General features: G+C 39.2%; 3 protein-coding genes across 8 annotated transcripts in view; 2 read left to right on the top strand and 1 right to left on the bottom strand.

The window, feature by feature from the left end:
* Positions 1–10519, top strand: part of Dnmt3 (DNA methyltransferase 3) — a 120538-nt gene extending 110019 nt beyond the window's left edge. For 2 of the 3 annotated variants that reach the window (XM_071787211.1, XM_071787214.1), the window contains 18 exons: positions 3381–5414; positions 5763–5976; positions 6157–6245; positions 6324–6446; positions 6543–6621; positions 6695–6802; positions 6873–7031; positions 7126–7217; positions 7338–7451; positions 7664–7883; positions 7971–8098; positions 8230–8277; positions 8353–8417; positions 8491–8759; positions 8968–9204; positions 9287–9428; positions 9510–9724; positions 9798–10519. In XM_071787211.1, the coding sequence (XP_071643312.1) occupies positions 3381–5414; positions 5763–5976; positions 6157–6245; positions 6324–6446; positions 6543–6621; positions 6695–6802; positions 6873–7031; positions 7126–7217; positions 7338–7451; positions 7664–7883; positions 7971–8098; positions 8230–8277; positions 8353–8417; positions 8491–8759; positions 8968–9204; positions 9287–9428; positions 9510–9724; positions 9798–10039 (4578 nt within the window). In that variant the 3' untranslated portion in view covers positions 10040–10519. The remainder of the gene's footprint in view (positions 1–3380; positions 5415–5762; positions 5977–6156; positions 6246–6323; positions 6447–6542; positions 6622–6694; positions 6803–6872; positions 7032–7125; positions 7218–7337; positions 7452–7663; positions 7884–7970; positions 8099–8229; positions 8278–8352; positions 8418–8490; positions 8760–8967; positions 9205–9286; positions 9429–9509; positions 9725–9797) is intronic. The other variant, XM_071787213.1, reaches the window with a different exon arrangement.
* LOC139818472 (polynucleotide 5'-hydroxyl-kinase NOL9) lies at positions 10508–14569 on the bottom strand. The gene is made up of 7 exons (XM_071787224.1): positions 14377–14569; positions 13790–14037; positions 11997–13645; positions 11725–11921; positions 11584–11634; positions 11311–11510; positions 10508–11185 (listed from the first exon to the last, which is right to left on the bottom strand). The coding sequence occupies exons 1-7, from the start codon at positions 14436–14438 to the stop codon at positions 10947–10949; spliced, it is 2646 nt and encodes an 881-aa protein (XP_071643325.1). The 5' UTR covers positions 14439–14569; the 3' UTR covers positions 10508–10946.
* A 492-nt stretch (positions 14570–15061) lies between these two features.
* Positions 15062–23097, top strand: LOC139818470 (histone lysine demethylase PHF8). Of its 4 annotated transcripts, none has more exons than XM_071787216.1 (13): positions 15068–15283; positions 15675–15760; positions 15846–16124; positions 16226–16367; positions 16456–16905; positions 16985–17186; positions 17276–18132; positions 18204–18254; positions 18641–18831; positions 18907–19109; positions 19389–19436; positions 19816–20017; positions 20135–23097. In XM_071787216.1, exons 1-13 carry the CDS (start codon positions 15186–15188, stop codon positions 20212–20214), a joined length of 2889 nt encoding a protein of 962 aa, XP_071643317.1. In that variant the 5' UTR covers positions 15068–15185; the 3' UTR covers positions 20215–23097. The 4 variants fall into 4 exon arrangements, with proteins under 4 accessions (XP_071643320.1, XP_071643317.1, XP_071643319.1 ...); XM_071787217.1 differs by having other exon boundaries at positions 15070–15283; positions 18650–18831; XM_071787219.1 differs by lacking the exons at positions 19816–20017; positions 20135–23097 and adding an exon at positions 19625–19802 and having other exon boundaries at positions 15062–15283.
* The last annotated feature ends 379 nt before the right edge of the window (positions 23098–23476 follow it).

Consider the following 23476-nt stretch of genomic DNA (forward strand, 5'->3'; position numbering starts at 1 on the left):
GAACGCGCGGAACGCTTTATGAATGGAATGTTTCCACGCCAAGTGTGGCGAGAGAGGCACCCGTGTGTCCCGCGTGTAAACACAATAATACCGACGTTTCCATTCATCAGGTCGACCCCGGCGGAGCGGAGCGACCTCGAGAAATGCCTTTGGAGGCGCCACGTGAACCGTGTGTACGCGCGCGTGTATGTGCATCGCCCTCCCGCGCTCTCTTTTTCTCTCTTTTCCATCCCTCTTCTTGTCTTTTCCTTCCTTTTTTTTTCACGCCCTCGCCAACCCTCCGCGCGTGGCTATTTAAAGGGCGATTCGGATCTCGACCGCGCCGTCGCCGCCGACCTCGATTCATTTATCGCTCCCCCCGCGGTTGTTTCCGCGTTCGCGAGTCCAGAGGCCGATTAAGGTTGCGCAATTTGGCGCTCCTTGAATTTTCTTCGCTTCTAGTACCGCAATCAGGAACGTAATTCGACAATTAATGGAAGAGCAGTCAGAAACGTCCGCGTGTCGGCGAACGTAACGGGAGTGGCGTGCGCCGGCAACTGACGCTTACATCTGTAAATGCTTAATCACCAGACAATGAAAGGTTTAGCAAAAGGAAATAATATCTTGAATTTACACGGCGCGTTCTGTTCTCTAAATACGCTAAATAGTAGTTAAAACATTACGATTGAGAGGAGCGAAGAAACGAATTCTTAATCGATTTAGCGAAGCAATATATCATGAGCAATTATTGAAAGCAATTATTTTAGTCCAGCAATTCACGAATTCGATGATTATAAATGTCGGGCCACGAAATATACGAATAAAAATACACGGATGTGTGGAACCTGCGTCTTAAGACCCATCAAATTCGCTCGAAGACTATAAACCACGTTGTTTGACGCGGAACGCACTGCGAAATGCAACATTACGAGATTATATAATACAACTGTTGTTAAATAATCGTGTAATCGGAACGACGAACTACCGTCAAGGTTTACGTTCGCGTAAAACTGCTAATGATAAGCTTTCCATTCAACAGGTCGATTGTGCGTCGTGACGCGAAAACCGGCCTCTAGACGCACGTTTTAGAGGCGTCACGTGCGGCACGTGTCCTCTCGCGTTTCTCTTTCTTTTGCGCGACACCCCGAGCCGGGGACAAATCGCTATTTAAAGGGCGATTCGAATGCGGGTCGCAGGTCGCAGTACGCAACACTCGCGCGTTGTCCAAATTATCTTTGTTTCCGCGCCGTCGAAAATAGCGTCGCTGGCGGTCGCGCCGCGACGCTGGGCTGGAGCTCTATCCGGCTCCAAATTATGCGGTAACAATAATGTAGCAATTATCGTGTGATTCAGCAGCGCCTGCACGCCAGCAACATATTTCCCAAGCTCGCTTATAATTTATTTTATCGATTGCTTATTTGAAATAAGACATTGCGGCGCGGACACGCCGCAATTACGGTAGAATAGGTAGGGTGGAGTAAAAGAGGCGGTTTTCATGGGGGAGCGCTACAACGCCCCCGCTGATATTGAAATATTTATGCCCTATGCAAATTGCTTGATTTCTTCTCTTGTCTCCAGCAATATTTTTTATCTTGACTTCGATTATATATAGATGTGAAATTACACGTGTATCGTATACGCAATCTTACATTTAACGTATCAAATATTTACAGATTCTGTGAAAAAATATAGAGTCGATTCTTCTTTAGTAAAAACTAAAAGAAATCCGAGTCAGATGTAGCTGTAAAAATATTTACCGGTAAAATTATTTATTCTTTCGAGACTCGAGATCTCTGAACTCGAGATATATATGTATATTATATGTCAGGATACGCATCACGCAATTACCTTATTTCAAATTTTGCAATATTCGAAATATATATATATATAAAGTTAAGTGCTTAATTAATCTTCTCTACCTAAGGATAAAATATTAAATCGCGTGTTGAAACGTAGCCTGCGGAATTATTAATGTCCGCGCGTTTTCGCGTTATTATTCGCGTCGCTGCACCGTCGCGATTAATGCGCTAAAATGCATTGTCGGCGAATAAGGAGAGTCGCGCGCGCCGACTTCGCAGCGGACATTTATTTTGTAGCGCATCTACATTTCTTATGACTTCATACTTAATTCAGGTCTTCGTAGACTTCCGGGAAGTATTACGAGAGAAAGAGAAAGAGAGAAAGATGCTCGCGCTCCGGATACGTATGCCAAGTACGAAAGTGCGTGCAGCTACCGAGGGCAAAGGGGGATATAAATGCAATGTTTGCGCCGTGCGCGAATATTACGCCGCGATCAAGAGCGTGCTCGTCTCGCCGCGAGAGAGTACTGCTTCTCGTTTCGAGAGAGAGAGAGAGAGAGAGAGAGAGAGAGAGAGAGAGAGAGAGAGAGAGAGAGAGAGAGAGAGACCTACCCTCTTCGACACTGCGCGGTAATATGAAAACCGCTTGTTTACCGCGAACGGCGACGCGCCACCGAGAAGAAGGTTGAAGGAGGGATTAATTTAGGTTTAATTTTAATCAAGCGCCCGCGACCTCAATTTGTTTCTCTTTGAAAGACGAGATTTTTGCACATACACGGATACGCACGCACACACACACATACACATAGTCAAATACACACAGACACACGTATGCACACATGGGACACCGCAGCGAGAGCTGCGAAACTTTCGTGGTGCCCCTTCCCCCTACCTCGGGACACCAGGGCTCTGTCAATGTTGCGAGTTACGTTTACCCGTGGGAAATCTGCTCACGGATGCGACGCGATCCAATACATTTTCTTTACACACTTTACTCTCTCGTAATTACGAAATAAGCAAACACATCCCGGATTATGGAGAGACTCTCCCGTCCGTGCGTCTCTCACTTCCGGTGTTGCGTCGCCGATGCAATTTCACGTGCCGCATATTCTCCCGCGGCGATCATTCGATCATTCTTAATTGTACCATGAGCGACACGACTTTTAATTTTAAGAGATAAGATTTACCTTCGAGATAAGTAATTTTAAAGATGATCCATAGTTGTCATGTAAAATTACGAATATCGGAGAATAATATATATACGTATATTTCTTGGAAGTGATAAAAACTTATATTAATAATGTAATGTAATAAAATATTATTATATTATATTACATTAATTTGTTAAAAATATTTTGAGAATTTTAATACAATTTCTAACATTTCTTCGGAAAATTATGATTTATTTATTTATTTATTAATAGATAATCTATTCTTCTAATAGCAAGAGAAAAAATTATAAGAGATTCTTAATATTAATTCTTAATTAATATTTTAATGTTTTGAATATCTTATTAAATCCATAATTTGTTGTGGACACAAAAATAAGTGTCGGGGTTGCGCGTCGTAGATTCTTATACAATCCCTAATCACAAATTTCAGGAATCGAGCCAAAAACCAAGCCAACTCAGGAGATCATCGAAATTATTCAGGATAGCGAGCGTTTGGGCCTTATCCTGCGCCTTAGACCTGGGCTTGCTCGGCGAATCTTCCCTCAAGGAGGTCGTCATCGCGAGTTACTCGGAGTTGAACTCTCTGTCCACCAACGAGGACGCGACGAAATCTCCTGATCTCGAAGCGAACGATTGCAAGGGTGATGCGTCCAAGTCCGCGAGTATCTTCGGTAATTCGTGGCCGTTCATCGATCCGGCGCAAATTAAGCAGATCGCTTGTACAAAGCCCGTCCGAAAGCGAAGGAAGAAAACGAGATGGTCGGTGAAACGGCAAAGGAAACCAAAGGACGCGTGTCCAAGAATCGGCAGCGCAAGGACGACTAGTCTCTCGACTATGACAGACACCTCGTCGTCGCTGCGAGGATCCAAGCGAGAAAATCTCGGCGTATCACATGATCGATCGGCGAGATTATCAGTGAGGAAGAACCTTTCGTCAACGCGATCTCGCGTTTTCGTCGCCGAAGAGGACGGGCGTTTGTCCGAAAGTTACAGATCGAGCGAGAACGACGACGAAGAGGAAGAAGTAATTAGTCAGACGACATCGGAAAGGAGTTCGGAGGAGATTGCTCCGGTTGATTATTCCGGCTCCGAATTCTACTCGACGAGTCACACGAAGGAAGAAGAGCCGCAAAATGGGACGGAGTCGCCGGAATATCCTGATTACTTCGCGAACGTCCTGCGGATCGATGACAACAGCGAGAACAATGATCTCGACACCTCGGAGGATGATACTGCCAGGGATGACGCGCAAACCGCCAAGTTTGCGAAATTTGCGGAACGACGGGCGTCGCGCAAGATCCTCGAAAATCAAAACTCTCCGCATAGAACCCGAAAAGCGTCATCGAGAAAGAAGAAACTCGAGTCAAAAAACAGCGAGAATTGCATCGAGATGCCGAAAAGACGAAGAAACAGGTCGGTTGAACAGAGGGAAAAGACTCATAATAACTCCACGGCATATAATCACTACGACCGTCGGCGACGTTCTCAAGATTTGGAGGAAAATTCTCCGAAAAGCAAATCGGATTCGAGAGATGCTGTTGCAGCTGGCAATGCTGGCATGCGTGATGTCGCGGAGGAAATTACGGTACAGAAACGTAAAGCACGGCGGCGTTCTCACAATTTTACAAATGCCGCCTCGTGCGAAAGGAAATCGCAGAAAGACACAGCCGATGCACTTATGCGGGATATTAAAGAAGAAATAAACATGAAAATTGAGAAGAATGTTGAAAGTATTGGAAAAACGATTTCCGAAATCGAGGAGGACATACTCCTGGATTGGAGTTACAAGGATTCGAGTTACAAGGATCTCAGTCAGGAATACGATTGGGTGGACAATGACGAGTCTAACGATCGGGATTTATCATCCCAGGCCTTGGAACGTTCATTCGATTCGACAAATGCCGAAGAGTTCGTTAGTACCGTTGGCAGACGTCGTAGAAGAAAGAGATACAGATATTCGATCGATTGCAAATTCGACGAGAGCACGGAGACGGCTTACCGGAGTGTTTTCCACGATTGCATCGATTTCGATACTCCGCGATCGACCCCGTCCTTGAAAATAAACATGGAGGAGAGCTGGAAATCGGCAGTGGAGGACAGCAGCGACAACGACGACGAGATCCACTCGTCCTGGCGCCGATCGACCTTAGAATCCTCAATTGAAGAATGCGGTAACGAAGTTGATGGCGCGCTGCTATTGGCTCGGAAGATCGTTAGCGACGATTCGACAAAAGACGAAAAATGTGATGACGAGCACGAGACGTTGAACAACGCGTGTTACAAGTATCACGAAATGTCAGATACTTTCACAGCGGCCAAAAACAGTTCTCTTCACGATTCGGACGAGGATATAGAATTCCCAAATCAATCTGACGATATAATCACGTATAGAAATAAAAATAGAACAATTAGGAGATCGGCATCGATGGACTACAGCATTAAGGATGAAGACGATAATGTCAAGGTGAGCGGATTTTTACTTACATATTCATTAACAGAGTTGCTTGTGAGATTGACATGTCAAATATAAGAAGGTTAGAGAGAGAGAGTGAGCATATAAAATAAGGACTTTTATGTATAACAATATAGTTTTGAAATAATTTATTTGCCGAAGTAATCTTTGGAAATTTTCGAAAGACTCGATTAATTCTGTGAGTCGCCGTCTATCTAATTTAGAAAAAGTAAATACAATCAATGTGTGTTAAAAAAAATTATACAAAAGCATCCATAAATTATACAAAAGCATAAAATCCATAATTAATATATGTAAACGCAATAATACACGATATATGTTTGAATGTAATGTTAATAGGTCCAAGGTAGAGGTCCCAAACACCCAAAACTTAGTAGCAAAATAAATGTAATGCGACAAATCCCGCGTGACAAGGGTAACAATTTGGATGATAGTGATAAAAAGGAAAGTGGTCCGCGCAGAGTGACCAGGGCTCTGGTAAAGACCAAAAACCAAAGTAAAGTAAATCATGTCGGGAAGCTAGTGTGGGGATTCTTTTCAGGATGGTGGCCAGGTAAATATATTAAAGATATATATTACGGATTTTACTGCGTGAAGTTGGGAATTAACGTTGTGATTGATGTTTCTGGTTAATTAGATATATCGTTTTTGTTGTACGCGCAATTTACCTCTTAGATATTAAATAACTCATCTAAGTGTGTTTTTTTTTTAAATTGAAAACGTGATATTGCAGCACTGATTGTTGACGCCAAACATGTAGGAATGGCTCCTGTGCCCGGCAAGTTGTGGGTCTTCTGGATCGGAGAATCGCAAATATCGTCGGTAAGTTAGTAGGGTGCTCCGAGCGATAGAAAGCTTTTTCATCAAAAAAACAATGAGACGTAATTGACGTGATTTCAGCTCAGAGAAGAAACACAGATACAACCGTTCTCGAGATGTTTGGAGGCGCGATTGTCACAATCACAGATAGACAAACCGTCGCGTAAAAATGTTCGTGTGCACGCCATTGACACGACTATAAAGGTTGTTTGATATCTCTACGAGAATAAAATAAAAGACAATAAGAATTACATAAGGAATTACTTCCAAAAATGCGATGTGCCGTTACGATTATTTTAGATGCTTCACCAACGTTACAGCGGCAATCTGACAAAGCCTTATTATTTTTGGATACAACGGAACATAGATATGGAGACATGTAAGTCATAAAAACCTACGAATTATCTTTCGTAACCGTTGCAAATAAATGCAAAAATTATTTGGTATGGCAGTGGACGACCTATCATTTTATCCATATCCGGAAGACATACAAGCAAAGTTGGATGAATATAGGGAAAGGAACGAAAAAGCTACTAAAAAATATATATTGAGTCAGAGAAGTACCTATGTCTTTTTTATGTCTGTAATATTCGCGTACTGCTTGAAATGTTAAATTAATACCCTCTACAGGTTCACCGGAAGTACCACCGACGAAAAAGCAGAATGTGGAAAAAAATAAAGATACAACTATAAGTTGGGAACAGATCGACGATGAGCGTTTAGGTCTGCAAGACCAACAGCCTGGTGTAATAGCTTGGGCAAAAATCCCTGGACACTGTTGGTGGCCCGGTATAAGCGCATTTGTTCTTTTGCCTTTTTTTTTTAACTAACCTTTGCTTAATCCGTCCTCATAAGTATAAAGAATTTTTTACATTTTTTTCAGCGATGATTATTGATTATCGCGACTGTTGCTTGAAAGAACCGAGTTTTGGATGTCAATGGATTATGTGGTATGGAGATTATCAAGTTTCAGAGGTGATTATATTTAATATCGACACTCGAATTAAAAAGAAAACATTTGCATATGTTTCTTTTTCCGTTTTATATTCTGTTTTATATAGCAAAATTATCATTATGTATTTTTATATTTACTAGGTACGTCATATCGCATTTTTGAAATTTCACAAAGGAATAGAAAAAATGCGCGAGTACATTCAAAATACGAGCAAAAGACAGCCGTATCTTGAAGGCGTACTTCAAGCTTCTAAGGTAAAATATTTAAGGAATTATTTATCTAATCAATAATATATTTATATAATATTTTTATACAATAATATTATATTTTTATATAATTATTAATAGTATATTAATAATATTATAAATTTATTTGAATGTACAACATGTTGTGTTATACATATGATGAATATTTTCTTGCAAAAATTTCCAAAAACCTTCACGACTTCACGAATCTGACTTTTTAGGATTATTGCTCACGTTTAGGATGCAACACGGATAACTGGACTTTAGATAATGTCTTTGAATATTTTTCAAATAATATTCACATACCAAATAACCAATTGCAAGTTTCAGACTCTAACAAGGTATATGATAAGTATTCCGACATGATGATAAAAAAAATTAACGAATTTAAGTTCAAGTCAGATGTAGATGCTGAACGAAAGCGTGATATAAAAGCGAGCGGTAAGTTAGATTGTACAAATTGTGCGTATAAATAATAAATTGAAGCTCTTTAATTTTTTTATATATGATTTTTTTCATCAACTGCAGATGATTTTCGCCGCGCAATGTCAGGAGAATGCGACATAGAAAAATTATGTTTAAAATGTTTGACGATTCCTAAAGGTAAAAAGGAGGAACATCCGTTCTTTACAGGATCCTTATGTAAAGAATGCTCGGTATGTGATAAAAGACACGTTCTTTCATAAATTTTTAACAAAGTAATCGTAGAAAGATGATGATTACGCGATCAAACCTATTTTCTAAGCACAACGAGAAGCGTTATATCATCTGTTTTTTCTTTTTTCAGAACGAATTTAAACCGTGTATGTTCGTACACGGGAACGATGGCAAGTGCGTAAGTATTCGGCAGCTCCGGCGATATTTAAAGATTGAAATATTAATTGTTGCTTTGTTTCACGTTTGATTTCAGTTTTATTGCACAGTTTGCGCCAGTACCGGTACGGTTCTTATTTGTGATTCAGAAGAATGTCCACGGTTAGTTCACTCGCGCTTGAAATAGATCTCTGTCGCGTTGGAGTATATTTATTTAACGCGTTATCCATTTCAGTGTCTACTGTACAGCATGTCTGAAAATGTTGATATGTCCAAAATCATACGACGAAATGCTGAATGAAGATCCATGGGAATGTTTTCTCTGCAGAGACGAAACCAAACAGCCCGAGGATATGATATTTCGTAGGCGGTTAAATTGGAAAGAGAAATTTGCAAAAATGTTCCGCACAACTCCTAATCTGACGTCTGATGTAGATGTTGAAAGTTATAAGAAGGAAAATAGGGCCGTGCGCGTGCTGTCGCTTTTTGACGGTTTGAGCACTGGTAAGACAGAAATTTGCATTTGATTTATAATCATTTCTTTTTTGAAAACTTGCGTTAAGTTGGCGCAAGTTACGCTCAAAAGATACATTTAAATATTATTTTTTGTATTCAATTTTTTTTTAATGGTACTTTTATATTTTATTCATATTTTTATATTTTTATATTCAAAAGATAGTTTTAAATGTTATTTTTTATATTAAACACATAGGTTTTTTGGTGCTTCAAAAATTGGGGCTCGTTGTGGACGTTTATTACGCTAGTGAAATTGATGTAAATGCATTAACGATTAGCTCCGCACACTTCGGCGACCGTATTACTTATCTAGGAGATGTAAGAGGCATAACGAAGGAAAAAATTCAAGAAATCGCACCGATTGACTTGCTAATCGGTGGGTCGCCATGCAATGACTTAAGTCTGGTCAATCCGGCGCGATTAGGTCTCCACGGTACTTATCGACAATCAATATGTATCTCTCAAAAATTTTTTTTTGTGAGCAATAATGATGTTTATCTACCTTGTGATCGTAGATCCGAAGGGGACAGGCATTCTCTTTTTCGAGTACATCCGAGTAAAAAAACTGATGGAAAAAGCCAACAAAGGTCGACACATGTTTTGGTTGTTCGAAAATGTCGCATCCATGCCAACCGAGTACAGATTAGAAATTAACAAGTAAATTGAAATGTTTTTTAACTTTAATCCAATGGCAAAGGGTAATATTACAATCACGAAATTAACTTGTGTTAATTGCAGATATCTGGGACGGGAACCTGACGTTATAGATTCAGCGGATTTTTCGCCTCAGCACAGACTGAGACTTTATTGGCATAATCTTCCCTTTAATCCATATTTGCCGCTGTTTGAAAACAGTCAGGATGTTCAAGACAAGCTTACGCCAAACTTGAATCGGAAGGCTCTTTGCAAGAAACTTCATACAGTTACGGGCCGAACGGGTTCCCTACTGCAAGGTATCTTTACGTCTTTACGTCCTACAAATGTTTTTCGAAGGCGATTTGTACTCAACTCTTGTTTCTATTCTAGGAAAAGCGGAATTGAAACCAATTATAATGAGAGGCAGATCTGACACGATATGGATCACTGAACTCGAGGAAATCTTTGGCTTTCCACGACATTATACGGACGTGAAGAATTTATCAGCCACAAATCGACAGAAATTGCTCGGCAAATCTTGGAGCGTACAAACACTTACTGCCATATTGCGACCCTTATGCTTATATTTTAAGTGCAATGAAAATGAAACGAGCAAGAAGTCTGTTTCTTAAGAAGATATCTCTATCTCGCTATCGCGATAAATATTTTTAACGAAATTTTGATCCCAATGGAATAATTAACTACAGTAATGTGAACGTTTTTTTTATCTTGTACTATTTTTGGATCTCGTTTGTATGATCGCAATTTTATATATATATCTAAAATTTGTATTTCTAGACATTGTACGAGATGTTACATGTACATCTGTATATTACATGTAACAATCTCGTTAAATGTATATACATATTGTACGAGATGTTCCTTGTCAATATGATGAGTTTTATATCATAATCATCTCTTTATACATACAATTGAATTAAAATTGTACATCGTCCAACATTAATTTTTTTGTGTTATAAGTTGTCAAAAAATATATACAGCATAATTTGTAATTACATGTCAATTAATTATATATTTATTAATATTGTCATTCTTAATTATATCAATATTCTAGTGTTCAAAATAAGAAAAAAATGGTATCAGAAGGGAATATAGATCTTTATTAATTATGACATCTTTTCTTCTTTTGAGCGCTATATTCACTTCGCCTGAGATATGGGCATACAGTAATCAGTTTAATAATCATTCTGTATTTATGTATTACATTATTTCATTTCGAAATGCGTTTTGAAAAATCTGCGTCTAAAATATGAATTTATCTCTCTCTCTCTAAGATAGTTATCTAACAATCTTGAAAAGATAAATTCACATGAATATTATGTACATATAGTATATATATATATAGTTGCTTTCCTTCAAACTTGATTTGAAACAAAATAATATAATTATTCATGTAACAAAATATTATGTCTGTAAGTATAATACATTTGTGAAAAGCTCTTGTTCCATTTAACAGGAAATTGACAAGCATTTGTAAATTATCTCAAGATCTGTGTTATTTATGTACATTCACATGACTTATTGTGATTTACTCGGTTTATTTTGATATCTCATTCGGAAGTATCCTCTGCGAGGTTCGCGACTCGTCGGTAACGCTGCGTTTCCACCAACATAAGGAGCGCCCTGATGCAATTGCAACAATGCCGGAGGAACTGGAATACAGCCCGCCAAGCAGTTAACGTGCTGCATCATCGATAGCGGCAATGGAGTGTTTATGAATACTTCCTGTCGTTCCATATCGACACCTCGAATTATTCCTACGCAATACATGGGTTCATAATATTCCTTTAAAGAAGACTCTATTGTATATTCTCTCTATATATTTATTTAAAAAATTTCCTGAAGTATCTGTTAGAAAAGAAGTTCACGCAAAAGTACTTACCGAACCCGTAGCATGTACATAAAGGAGATCTTTGGGTCAGTACTCGAAGACTGGAAATGCCTTCGGACTCTTGCGCAGATTCCTCCGTTAAATCGATACCGCATAGCGCTACAATATTACCATTTATGACACTTAAAGCACGTGACGCAGGTACCCCGAATAATCGTTGTGGTATAATGCGTAAGGAAGAAAAGGGCGCCCTGTAAATACACAAGATATTCATGTGTCTATCGTTACTTACATTCGCATGTCAATAAGATACAAGATACTAACGTATATGGCACTGCTTCATTAATACTGAGTGATGGTCCTGTGTTGTATTGGCTGAAATAATAAGTGGGGAAATTAAAATTACGAGGATTATATAAAGCTCGTGAAACAATGTAAGATACTAGGCTACAATACTAAACTTACAGGGAATCGTTTTCATCACGCACGATACCGCTGAGGTAAGACATCATCACAAGCTCGCGTTTTTGATACGGCTGCATGTTCCATTCGTTCGTCCGCGCTGCGACGGTCTCCGCCTGGGAGTAGATTATGCATAAATCGTGCTCGCACGGCCTGTTCCAATTGATGAATCTCTCGTCGCAGAATGTCCATGTGCATTCCTGTTAAACGTTCCTTCTCCAGGATTTGATGGTTCAACAATAAATGTATTTATTATCGAAGAAGTCGCGTGTTACCTGTTTATTTACAACTTCCGCACTAAGAACGTCGTTGTAATTATTCTTCTTTTTTGACGACATAATCTGCAGGATGATGGACGGCCTGATCAGTTTTATCGTGAAGATCGCGATGTCCCAGCCGAGACTTTGCGTGAAACCCATCGTGTTCACCACGATAGGTAAACGAGACAGGACGGGGGACTCCTTCAATCTCTCGATCAACATCTTGATGCCCTCCAAGTAGCGCGTGACGCATCGGCTGACGCTTATGTCGTCGATGAACAGCTGGTAAACCGGCGCCTTCAGATGCGTGAAATTCGGCCCCATCAACGGCTCTTCGATCAAGCTGTACGAGATGCAGCCGGACGGCGTACACTCCGCCTGTCCGGGATCTACGTCCACCAAAACCACCTTCTCCGACGTGCGCAACAGGCTGTTGATCAGACATCGAACGCTGGTGGACTTGCCAACATTTTTACCGCCGGCGATCAGCGTGCAAGACCATTCGTTCGCGCGCCAGCGACTCAGCATCTTCTCCGCAACGTCCGTGGTGATACAGGGATCGGTGATCAATCGTCTATAGTTAAAATCGTCATTTTGCTCGAGACGCAGATTCGACTGCAGTATTATCTCGGCTCGCTTGGGATCTGTCCACGAAAAATAATGAGGATTTTTTACGTTCGGGAACAATCTGAAGTACGGGAAGTGGGTTTTCAGGAAGAGCGTCAGATTATTCTCGAAATTCTGCAGCACGAGGACGGCCATTCCCGGTCGGACATTATCGACGTTGATCTGCAGCTCGCTCTCCAAATCTCGAGTGATGCCCTCCGCAGCGAGCGTCGTCCACACCTCGTCGACACTACCTTCCGGGAATTCCTCGCTGGTCTCTATGGCGATATTACTGTATCCACGCGGAGAGTACACTTCTGTGGGACCGGTCAAACTGTTTAGTATGGAACCGTAAATTTTCACCGCGCCGTACAATACTTTTACTAACAGCTTGCCGGTGAAGCAGAGTCTATTCCCACTTTCCATTATAACGATGACTATGTTTCTTATGCAGTAAACCTTCGGTGCCTTTCGATTACCCCTACGTCGACGCGAGTTGACTTTATAGTTAGGACTGCCACGTGCTTCTATATCACTACTACGATCTGATGTAGAACTTCCGTCTTTGACGAGTTCTCTGCGCATAGGACTGCTTATATTATTATTAACATTGATGTCTTCTAATCTGTTATCACTAGCCTCTTTGCTTCCATCATTTTTAGCTGTACTCGATGACACAGATGACGCCTGTTTTAGATGTTTAATTCGCATATGGGTGTCGTACTTAGAATTTATGGGATCGGCAACTGTCATGCGCGCATCCTTATTGAACAACGCATTTAACTCGAAGGCTTCATTACAAATCGTTTCCCCTAATCTTGTCCTTTGTTCCTGTTCAAATATCTGTGGCAAATTTATCGAGGTGACACTGTCCGAGAGCATGTCGATCACAAGGGGTGAACCTAAAATTCTTTTCTCTTTGGAAGCAATCCGGGTACAATCGTCATCCGTATCCCCTTGCGCCTTATCCTCAGAATTATCCAACTTCCAATTGTCATCTATTTCTCCATTCGCCTGCTGCTCGAGATCGTTCGATTCTATGGAATCATTTGTAAAATCTGAAATTCAAATAACTGCAATCCTGATTGCAAACTTAAAGGTATTAACGAAAGATATCCTAATTACCTGGGGTGTATGTACATAAAAATGAACTAGTGATGGTATAATGTAAATGGAAAAAGAGTAAACCCTACGTTTCTTACATTGAATATCAGAAGTTTCGTCAACAGTTTTTTTATTGTCGGAGTGTTCCTTTTTGCGTTTAAAACTGGCCTGTTTGGCTGGTCTCTCTCTAAAAGAACAGGCTGGCTCGCCTGGCAAAGGAATATTCTGCACATCATTGGCACAGATGTCATCATCTACCAAATTGACAGCGGTATCTTTGCTAGCAAATGTGTTCTTACAAGCGGCACGCATTTTCTTCTCACGAGCTTTCCGCGCTTTTAGTTTTCTAGAATCAAAAACGTAACAAAAAATTAATGAAGCAATATCCAACAGCGATATTTCATGCGATATCACAAATAGTTATTATTGTGACTTCAACCAAACTCCAATTAACTTAATCAGCAATTAACACTTGCTAAGTAACACCTGTGTTTTGTTTATGAATAGAAATATTCATTTCTGCATACGGGAGAGAAAAGATTAGATTAAATAATTCTTAATTGTTAATAACTGCTTAAATAATTCAATTAGATAAACGAGAATTAAGTTAATCGGAGTTTCGACGAAATCCAAAAGCCATGTGATCGGTGAATATCCTTATTCGATCTGAAATTATTTCGCTCACGTTTTAATCTTTCGCACTTTCGATTCAGCCGTCTTTCCCTTTGTGCGAACGTTTGTCTTCATTGGTATAAGAAAATATATCGGGATATAAAAAATATATATATGTCTAATGTTGTGATTACAGATTTTTACATTCCAACCTCATATCCGTAAAACGCTCACGCTCACACATTACGCTACGCACATGTATTGCGTATCGATGTATTCGGTCGAAACTCGAATCTCGATTTCGAAACCCCTGTACACTACCGCCAGTACATCCAGTTTCGAAATTGGTACTACGTAGCCACGTTCATTTTCCGACACTGCCGATAAAACATAATATTAATTTTTCAAAATTACAAACTTTTAAACAAAAAATAAAGATATACCAAAGTTTTTTATTTTTGCCTTTATCGCCTGGAGTATTAATTACATAATTTTGGGGCAACAGAAACAACTAGAATATTTACGAAACAGTAAAAATTCCTCAAATTGCGCATTAATTAAAAATGGGAAGGAGAAACAAAAAAGATACAAAGAATTCAGCTACAAAGAAGAAACTTAGGATGTTATTAATTAACTTTTTATATATTATAAAAAACTAACTATTTATATTTTATATCTCTGTCAGCGTTTCAACTTCGCGCCTACGTCCGGCGGGGCGCGCGCTGATTCGCCCGATTCCCCAGCGGGCGGCCATTTCTTTTTGCGCGACGCGACGCCCCGACGCTTCGCCCGCACCATGCCACCACCTCCGCCTCCGCCGCCTCCGTTGTCGACGGAACCGTGCCACGGGAGCTGCGTCCGATACGGGTGACCGCCGAGGAAATGGAGCCGTCAGCGACGTACTGCTTCTGCGGCCGTTCGTACGATCCCCAGCAGTTCATGATACAGTGCGACGTGTGCAAGGAGTGGTACCACGGCGGGTAAGCGTGCACGTCCGGGATTACGCGTCGAAGCGCGCGCTCGCGACGCGACGTCGACTATTCCGCGATTTCCCGGGGATCGCCGGATGGAACTCCCGCGGGGAATCGCTCGCGTGGACCGCGAGCGTCCGTGCGCGACCGCGGACGCGACGCTGCCTCGTCGATATCGCGCCACGAACGATTGTTTTGTTGACGGTAACATAACCTGCACCGCGCGTCGCCCCGTCGCCGTCGCGTTTGTCAACGTTTTATTGGCACGCGCGACGCGGTCGGAGCACCGACGGGGCCCGTCGCTCGATTAAAGCGCTCACGTGTGTGCGATTTTTAGATTTTTGACGTAGCGCGTTGCAATCGACACTTGTGTAATGGTTATGTTATTGTTTTGTTCCAGGTGCGTGAATTTGAAGGAATACGTGACTATAGATCTTGACAAGTACCACTGTCCGCGATGCGAAACCACGTGTGGCCCTTCGCTCAGTAAGTCAGCCAACTTATTGAACGTTTTATGCATATATATGGATTTGTGAGATTCGTTGTTATTGATATCTACTTTGTTTTGCAGTGAAAGTTAGGACAAACTTGCATAGACATGATTATACGGAGCTCGACGCGGACACAAAGCCGATTCAGACCGGAACCTCGGTATTTATACGAGAACTGAAGTCTAGACACTTTCCCAAGGCCGACGAGGTTGTGAAGCATGTGAAGGGACACCAATTGACTTTTCAGTATTTACAAATTAACGGCTTTGAAACTCCCATTATTATCGATGGGAAAGATGGACTTGATATGACTGTACCACCTCCGAACTTCAGCATCCGCGATGTCGAGACCTACATAGGTAAGATGGTTGGCGTAAAAGTATCTTGGAATAATCAATACTTTATTTTACATAATCTTTTCGCCGTGTAATCTTATACAATTTTCTTACATTATTCTTAGGCGGTGATCGAGACATGGATGTAATTGATGTTACTAGACAAAGTAACATACGTATGAAATTAAGAGACTTTGTAGAGTATTACAACTCTCCTTCCCGAACAAGAGTATTTAATGTCATAAGTCTCGAATTTACTAACACTGGGTATATCAAATATTCATTGCCTTGCCGTACACGGCTTTGTCAAGTTGTTTTTGTAGGATGTGTAATTTGATAAATAAAACAATTGCAGTCTCTCGCCAATGGTTGAAGCGCCATACATTGCGCGCAAACTCGACTGGGTTAATTCGGTGTGGCCACGCGATTGGCCCGAGGACAGTGATATAAAGCGACCGGAAGTACAAAAGTATTGCCTAATGGGGGTCAAAGACAGTTTCACAGATTTTCACATCGATTTTGGAGGAACGTCCGTGTGGTACCACGTGTTGCGCGGCGAAAAAGTGTTCTATCTTGTCAAGCCGACGCCAGCGAACTTGCAGCTGTACCAGCATTGGATGTGTAGTTCGACGCAGAGCGAAACTTTCTTTGGGGATCAGGCCGATGCGTGTTACAAGTGCGTGATTAAGCAGGGCCAGACGATGATGATCCCCACGGGCTGGATACACGCGGTGCTCACACCGGTGGATTCCTTGGTTTTTGGTGGAAATTTCGTACACAGTCTCAACATTCAAATGCAAATACAGTGAGTAGAGAAAATTTTGTCGTGCATCAATACATTAAAGAAGTCGTTATACGTTTTGTAATATTACTTTATTACATAGAATATATGAGTTGGAAAGAAAGATGAAGACTCCAGCGAAGTTTCAATATCCTGGATTCGAGACAATTAATTGGTTTGCTGCGAAAAAGTTGTTAAAGGAATTGAAAGAATTGAATAACGAGGGAAAGAAATGTCCGCCATATTTTTTACAGGGCGTGAAGGCATTGCTTGGGATTCTCAAACAATGGAACACAGATAAAGATGTAAGTTAAAATTGTTAATATTTATATCCAATTAACAAATATGAAAACATGAAAATTCGTGGAATAAAAACCAATGCGTATAATTTCAGTATAACATGATCAGTCGTGGTCAGATACCGGACACGATAAATAGCCAGAAATTATTGAAGGATCTTAGCAAAGAGATACGGCATGCGGAACGGTACTTAATATCTCTGAATCCGCCGAAACCGGAACGCGAGAGTAAACGAAAGAAAAGAAAGCCGTTGAACAAGGATTTCGTCGACTTTGATTACGCTGATAGGCTGGTCGATAACGCATTTAAAGCGAATAAAGCGACATTAAAGGAGACGAATAAAGCGACGTTAAAGGAGACGAATAAAGCGACGTTAAAGGAAACGAATAAATCGACGTTGAAGGAGACGAATAGAGTGACATTAAAGAAAGCGAATAAAATGGAACCCGCTTTGATAGAACAGTCATTAGCGAGACCGCCTTTAAAGCTCACGTTGCCGAAACCGATCATGTGTCCCGTAGTTAAAACGCCCGCGGCAGCGAAACCCGCCAACAGTAATAAGCGACAATTATCGAAGCCGGGAAAACAGAGCCATACCGTGATTAGAATTAAACTTGGCAACAACGAGGTTGTCAGAAGTACAAATGACAATATAAATGTTTATGGTAGTAATATTGTGACCGGTCATTCCTTCGAGACAACGAAGGAGCCGTTGTCGTGGAATCAGACGTCGTCCGTGTACGATTTTCACGACGGTAGCAACGAGAGTGACTACGGTCTCGTAATAGACGAATCGCAGAAGCGGAAACGGGCACCGAGACCGAAACGACCCAAGCGCGATTACGACGGTGATGTCGACGTACTGAATAACGCGCCGAAAAACGGTATTGAGGAATTGTTGAAAGCATCGGCATACACTCTTGGGAATGGTGCTCCAAGAGTCGATGTGACGTACGTATAAATTCAGATGCTTATCATCAATATCAAATTACGATTATGATTGTAACGAAAAATAATTTCAGGCCATCGACTACGATTCTACAGTACAGTCATCCCATGCCGCCGCCTACTGGGTAAGTTAATTTGCCATGGAACTCTCCGATCTTCGTGTTTTAGATCTCGTAAATGTCACGCATCTCGAAACTTTCCTAATTAATCTCACTCTGAGGCTGTAGTGGTTAATAAACATTTCTATGAACTTTTAACTAGCTAATTGCTATAACTTACCTATTGTACTTTACAAACTTCTCTAAATTTATTTTTATTTGGATAGAATAGAATTTGGATGGGATAGAATTAATATAGAGTGAATGCAGGTATATGGTTCTTCCTCGAGCATGTGAAAGGTCTTTAATTATTTTTTTAAACGCTTATTAAAAGAGTTTTGTAGTTTTAAGCAGTACAGAGGAATGAATTTAATTTTTTGGTGTCTTAGTATTTATAAATTGAAAACGGTCAGTTCTGACAGGGCGTCACCATCCACACGGGAGGCGATCGCCGGGATGTTGTCGTTCAGTCAGCAGAGTTACTCTACAACGAGTGGTTCTACGAAATCGTCAAAGAAACCTACTAAGAGCCAACAAAATGTTGACGAAGACGATGATCAGTTGATAGAAAATATCGACAAGGTCCACCAAGACGATGATTTTAGTACGTATATGATAAAAAAGTATCTTATATCAATATTTTTTTGCGATACCATTATTAAATTTATATTATTCACAGTTTATCCAGCTTTAGACGCTTCTGACGACGAAGATTATATCTTTAAACCTAAGGCAAAGAGTCAAATCGATGAAGCATGGAATCCAAAAGCTAGAGTGGGCCCTCTTTTACCAAAGACCAATCGACCGGCACGGGAAGGCGTGAAGAAAACGTCTGTGGAAAAGGGTCTTGAAGCGGCCGCGGCGAAGCGAGCGAAACAATCGGTAAGAAAATTATATCGTTTAATAGTATTTTACTTTATTTTGCATATAATCATATATTTCACAAAATGCAAATAAATAACGTATCAAAGCTTCCTAATTATTAATTATCCTGATACTAATCTAGTATATAGTTAAATGCGTATCCAGTGTTTATACGAAATAATCTGAGGTGTAATATATTTTCATATCATTATTTGTCATTTAATGAACATTATATCAGTCACAACTTTTTTTAAATACCATATAATTCCGTGTTTCTTGCATATACATTTCACATAGGATGAATACCTGGATAACGACATGGACAAGGTTACCAAGAAGAAATTGGTAGGCATATTTCGATCTCGGCACTTTCATATAAAATTCTGTAGTGCTATACTTTTCTATAGCTTTCCAATTGTACATATATTATAATTGCAATTCTGCTCTTAATTACAGTCCTTGATTTTGCAATCTATGTCCTTTTTAATTTTAGTTGTCTGATTTTTTAATATTAGCCTCCATTTTCTTTTTAGTGCACATCTGTAGTGATCGCTAGCTATAATTTGTCACCATTAATCTATGGATTGGATCATCAGAAATATAATATTTAAATATCTCTGTTCTGGTGATGCACTTTGTATTTTTTCCTGTATTCATAATTTTTTTATTTTTGTTACGAAAAAAGCTAACAACGATGGAAATTTATATTTTGTGCGCGTAATAGGGTACCAACAAACGGACATATAAAAAGAAGCAAAAGGATCCTGTGGTCTCTGTGGTCCCTGTGGTCCCCGCGGTAGGAACCACATCGTCTGCCGCAGCTTCTGAAAATGTTATAAAATCGCCCTCCGGATTCGGATCAATACTGACAAGCCCCAACAGACTTAAAGATGTTAAAGCCAAACTTGCAGCACCCGTTCCAGTTGGTAAAGTATCAATTTTTATTACCTATTTCCGTTTTTTACTTAAAGATTTGCGTTATGCGTTACAACTTATAGTCGATGAATAATCGTGAAGAAAATTGAATATTCATAAATTTTCAGAACGAAAACCGAAGAAGGGAATGAAAACGGCGAAGCAGCGTTTGGGGAAGATTCTGAAACTGCATAAAATGATGCACTAGATAAAATTAATACCATGAAAGGAGAAAAAAACATCACGTCATTCTTCACTTGTGTATAAAATCATATAGTTGTACATTACTATGTAAATATAAGAAATTTTCCATCAAGGTGATACACACCTTAAGAAAGTGAATTAGTTGTAAATCAGCGTCATTTTCTAAGAGATACTTATATTTATTACTACATCGTGTTTAATTTTAGGCGAATATATATATATATGACTTTTGATATCTCGATATTTCAGTAAGACGATATTTGTATTGAAACGGTAGATTGCTAATCCTTTATGTGATGACCTCGTGTAGTAATTCTGGTAATTCAGTTGACAACGATCTGAAAAGAAAATATGTCTCAACTTATAGGGTTTTTTTCATTATTTTAGTAATGAAAATTTTAATAATGCGATTTAATTTGTTACTAACAGTAGATCAACCAATTTAATGATGGTTTAGTTTTAAGGTAATAGATGTTTTTTTAGTGAGTAGCAAGTAAATACTTCACCGTCCATTATCAAGAACTTAGAGAATTTTTCTATGTGTTACATATTTTTGCATTTTTTAGAATGCACAATTAGCATGGCACAGTTCTCTGCTGCATTTTTTCTAATCCCAATTGTAATATAGTTCTTCATTTTGATATAACTATGGTATTTTTCTTGCATGCGATAAATGCAGTGGTAGTTCAATTAATTCCCAAAATATTAACTGAAAACTATCTCCGTATTTAAAATGACAATTGTCACATGCTTCTTTTTAAATGGTATATAAATCAGGTATCAATTGAAAGTTTTTCTTTGCTTTCGTGAAAACATGTAAAAAAAATTCATTCATTGTTATCACAGAAATATATTTGTAACATTTACAGTATAATTTTTTACGCTAATTTACTAATTTGTTTGATGTCACATGTAGCAGTTCAGTTAGCAATTTGCCATCTAGTTTGTACATACATCACAGAGAGAGGCTGTAGAATATTGATTTAATTTTTTACATACTTGTTATAAAAATTAAAAAAAAAAAGAATAAGGTATCTGCCAGCGACATTTTATATGTAACTTACAGGTAATGCGGTAAAATGTATTTTGATCGTTATGGAGTACACTAAGTAAAGTAGCGTAAGGGATATTATCGATTGTTGTATCGCACAGGAAATTGAGTTACCTAATACACATGTTGTACCTGTTTCCTATGATACAAAATGTGAGATACACGTAAAAGCGTAAAATACTGGAAGAGCTATAGTCCCCTAAAAGAGAATTGTTTGTAATCGTGGATTGCTTCTACTTAATAAGTTAGACTCTCAGAATTGTTTGATAGCGTTCGGGAATACTGATAACTTCGTTTGAAGGAAGTCTCGAGAAAAGGTGTTTTCTACTTAATAACTTACGCGTGTACATTAAAATTAACCCCGAAATTAGAAGATCGTTTACGAGCTTTTAATATCCGAAGGTAGAGAGATTTACTTTAGGCTCGAGTAATGTTAATCATTAATTATAACATTAAGTAACGTTAATGATTAGAATTTTTACTTACGATTTAATTTCTACTAACAAATTGTGATAAGTATTACAATTTATATTTATCTCATTGTTATTAGCACTGCGCAATTTATAAGTTGCTTAAACGTGTGGCAAGCAAATTACTTGAGACCTGTAACGTTTGACGTGTATCAAATTCTTAACGCTGGTGCATCAGTTAAATTTTCACACGACTCCTGCACATCGAATACGCATGGATAACATAAGAGAAGAAATAAGAGAGCAAAATAGTGGCCGTTTTCACGCTCATTTCTTTGTAATAACTAATAACTTTGTACAAAGAAGTGACGTGTCTGTTAGTATAAATTATTTTTTTTAGCACTTACTATATCGACAGTGTATATTAAAGGAAAACTAAGGAAATGCATTGTATAGTAAGGTACTAAACGAATCATTTTATACTAAAAAACGTGGCTTCTTTGTATAAAATTATTACAGGAAAGGTGAAGGCGAATACTTTGCTCGGATAGGCTTACAAGAATAAAAAGACATTCGTATGTCTTCTTAAAACTACACGTTTTGAGAAGTTTAGCGATATTCGCTTAAAAATTGTGTTAAAAGTAACGTTGCTTCGTCCCGCGTAACAAATTCAAGCTACACGATCGCTTTTATAATTTAGCGCATTTGTTCGTAAGCATCTGTGTACGCACCGTGTGCACACGAATCTTGCAGAATTATACAAAATGATATAGATGTACGTGCATAGACACACATATATACATATATTTTTTTATGAAGTGTTAATCTTGAATTTTGCGAGTCGTGTATTTATTTAATATCTCTGCTCGTCTTTATTAAATTTAACGACGTGCCGGCGATATAGCGCCGTATGTTTCTACAATACTTAAATTTCTATCGCGTATCGTTAAACGCGCGCGGTAGAAATCTCGTGACGAAAATAACGTCATTTGCAAGATGGATTTGCAGATTTTCGACGAGGTATCGGCATATTTCAAATGTGTTCATTAAATTATAGACGATAACGTGCAAACTTTCGGTGTTTGACGAGAGAGAATACGCATTATTACGAAATTAAAACGTTAAATATCAGGGAAGCAATATTTATTTTCAGAATACGAGCTCTCTTTTATCACGTCGCTTGTAAAAGCGCAACACTCTCGCATATAATATTATTGTAACAATAATATATTCGAGATATAAGTATTCTAAGATTTTGCACAATTTAACGCGATTTATGTTCATTACTGTCAATGCGGATCAACTTTAATCTCGGTTTAACTCACTTTTTATCTGTTTCCAATTCTTAGAACTAGAGAAAGATAAAAAAAATAAGGTTAACCGAGATTAAAGTTAACCCGCGCCAGAAATGGACGTTAGCCGTTCTCTAAAGAAGATTTTTAAATGCTTTTTCTAATTCGAATAAAAATTCGTTCTCTCGTTGATAAGAACGCGTCGGTGCTCCTACGAGCATGATGCATTTATTGTCCGTGAAAAGTAAATGTACATATATTTTAGAAGATCTTGCCGGCTAGGGTGCGAATTAATCGTCTAATCGAAGCGCAGCGTCCCTTCACCTTACCAATACGGCAATACTTGAAATTTCGTCCTCACAACTTTTCACGACTCTTTGAAATTGATCGAATCTTCGACAATTCGCGTTTGTTTGAAAGAGATAAGACTTGTAAAGATACGAGATGTATTATAAGCGGATTACATACAAATATTACGTCGTACGAAGTATAGCCGAACGATTTTTCATCGTG

The sequence above is a fragment of the Temnothorax longispinosus genome, chromosome 8 (genome assembly GCF_030848805.1).
Source record: "Temnothorax longispinosus isolate EJ_2023e chromosome 8, Tlon_JGU_v1, whole genome shotgun sequence".
Lineage (NCBI taxonomy): Eukaryota > Metazoa > Arthropoda > Insecta > Hymenoptera > Formicidae > Temnothorax > Temnothorax longispinosus.

Excerpts from the sequence above, each read along its gene's own strand:
- LOC139818472 (XM_071787224.1), bottom strand. The coding sequence starts at position 14,438 with ATGAAGACAAACGTTCGCACAAAGGGAAAGACGGCTGAATCGAAAGTG. Across the intron at positions 13,646-13,789 it reads CGAAACTTCTGATATTCAAT|ATTTTACAAATGATTCCATA; the intron begins GTAAGAAACGTA and ends TTTGAATTTCAG. Across the intron at positions 11,511-11,583 it reads AATGAAGCAGTGCCATATAC|GGCGCCCTTTTCTTCCTTAC; the intron begins GTTAGTATCTTG and ends GTGTATTTACAG.
- LOC139818470 (XM_071787216.1), top strand. The coding sequence starts at position 15,186 with ATGGAGCCGTCAGCGACGTACTGCTTCTGCGGCCGTTCGTACGATCCC. Across the intron at positions 18,832-18,906 it reads CCACCAAGACGATGATTTTA|TTTATCCAGCTTTAGACGCT; the intron begins GTACGTATATGA and ends TATTATTCACAG. Across the intron at positions 20,018-20,134 it reads TGCAGCACCCGTTCCAGTTG|AACGAAAACCGAAGAAGGGA; the intron begins GTAAAGTATCAA and ends ATAAATTTTCAG.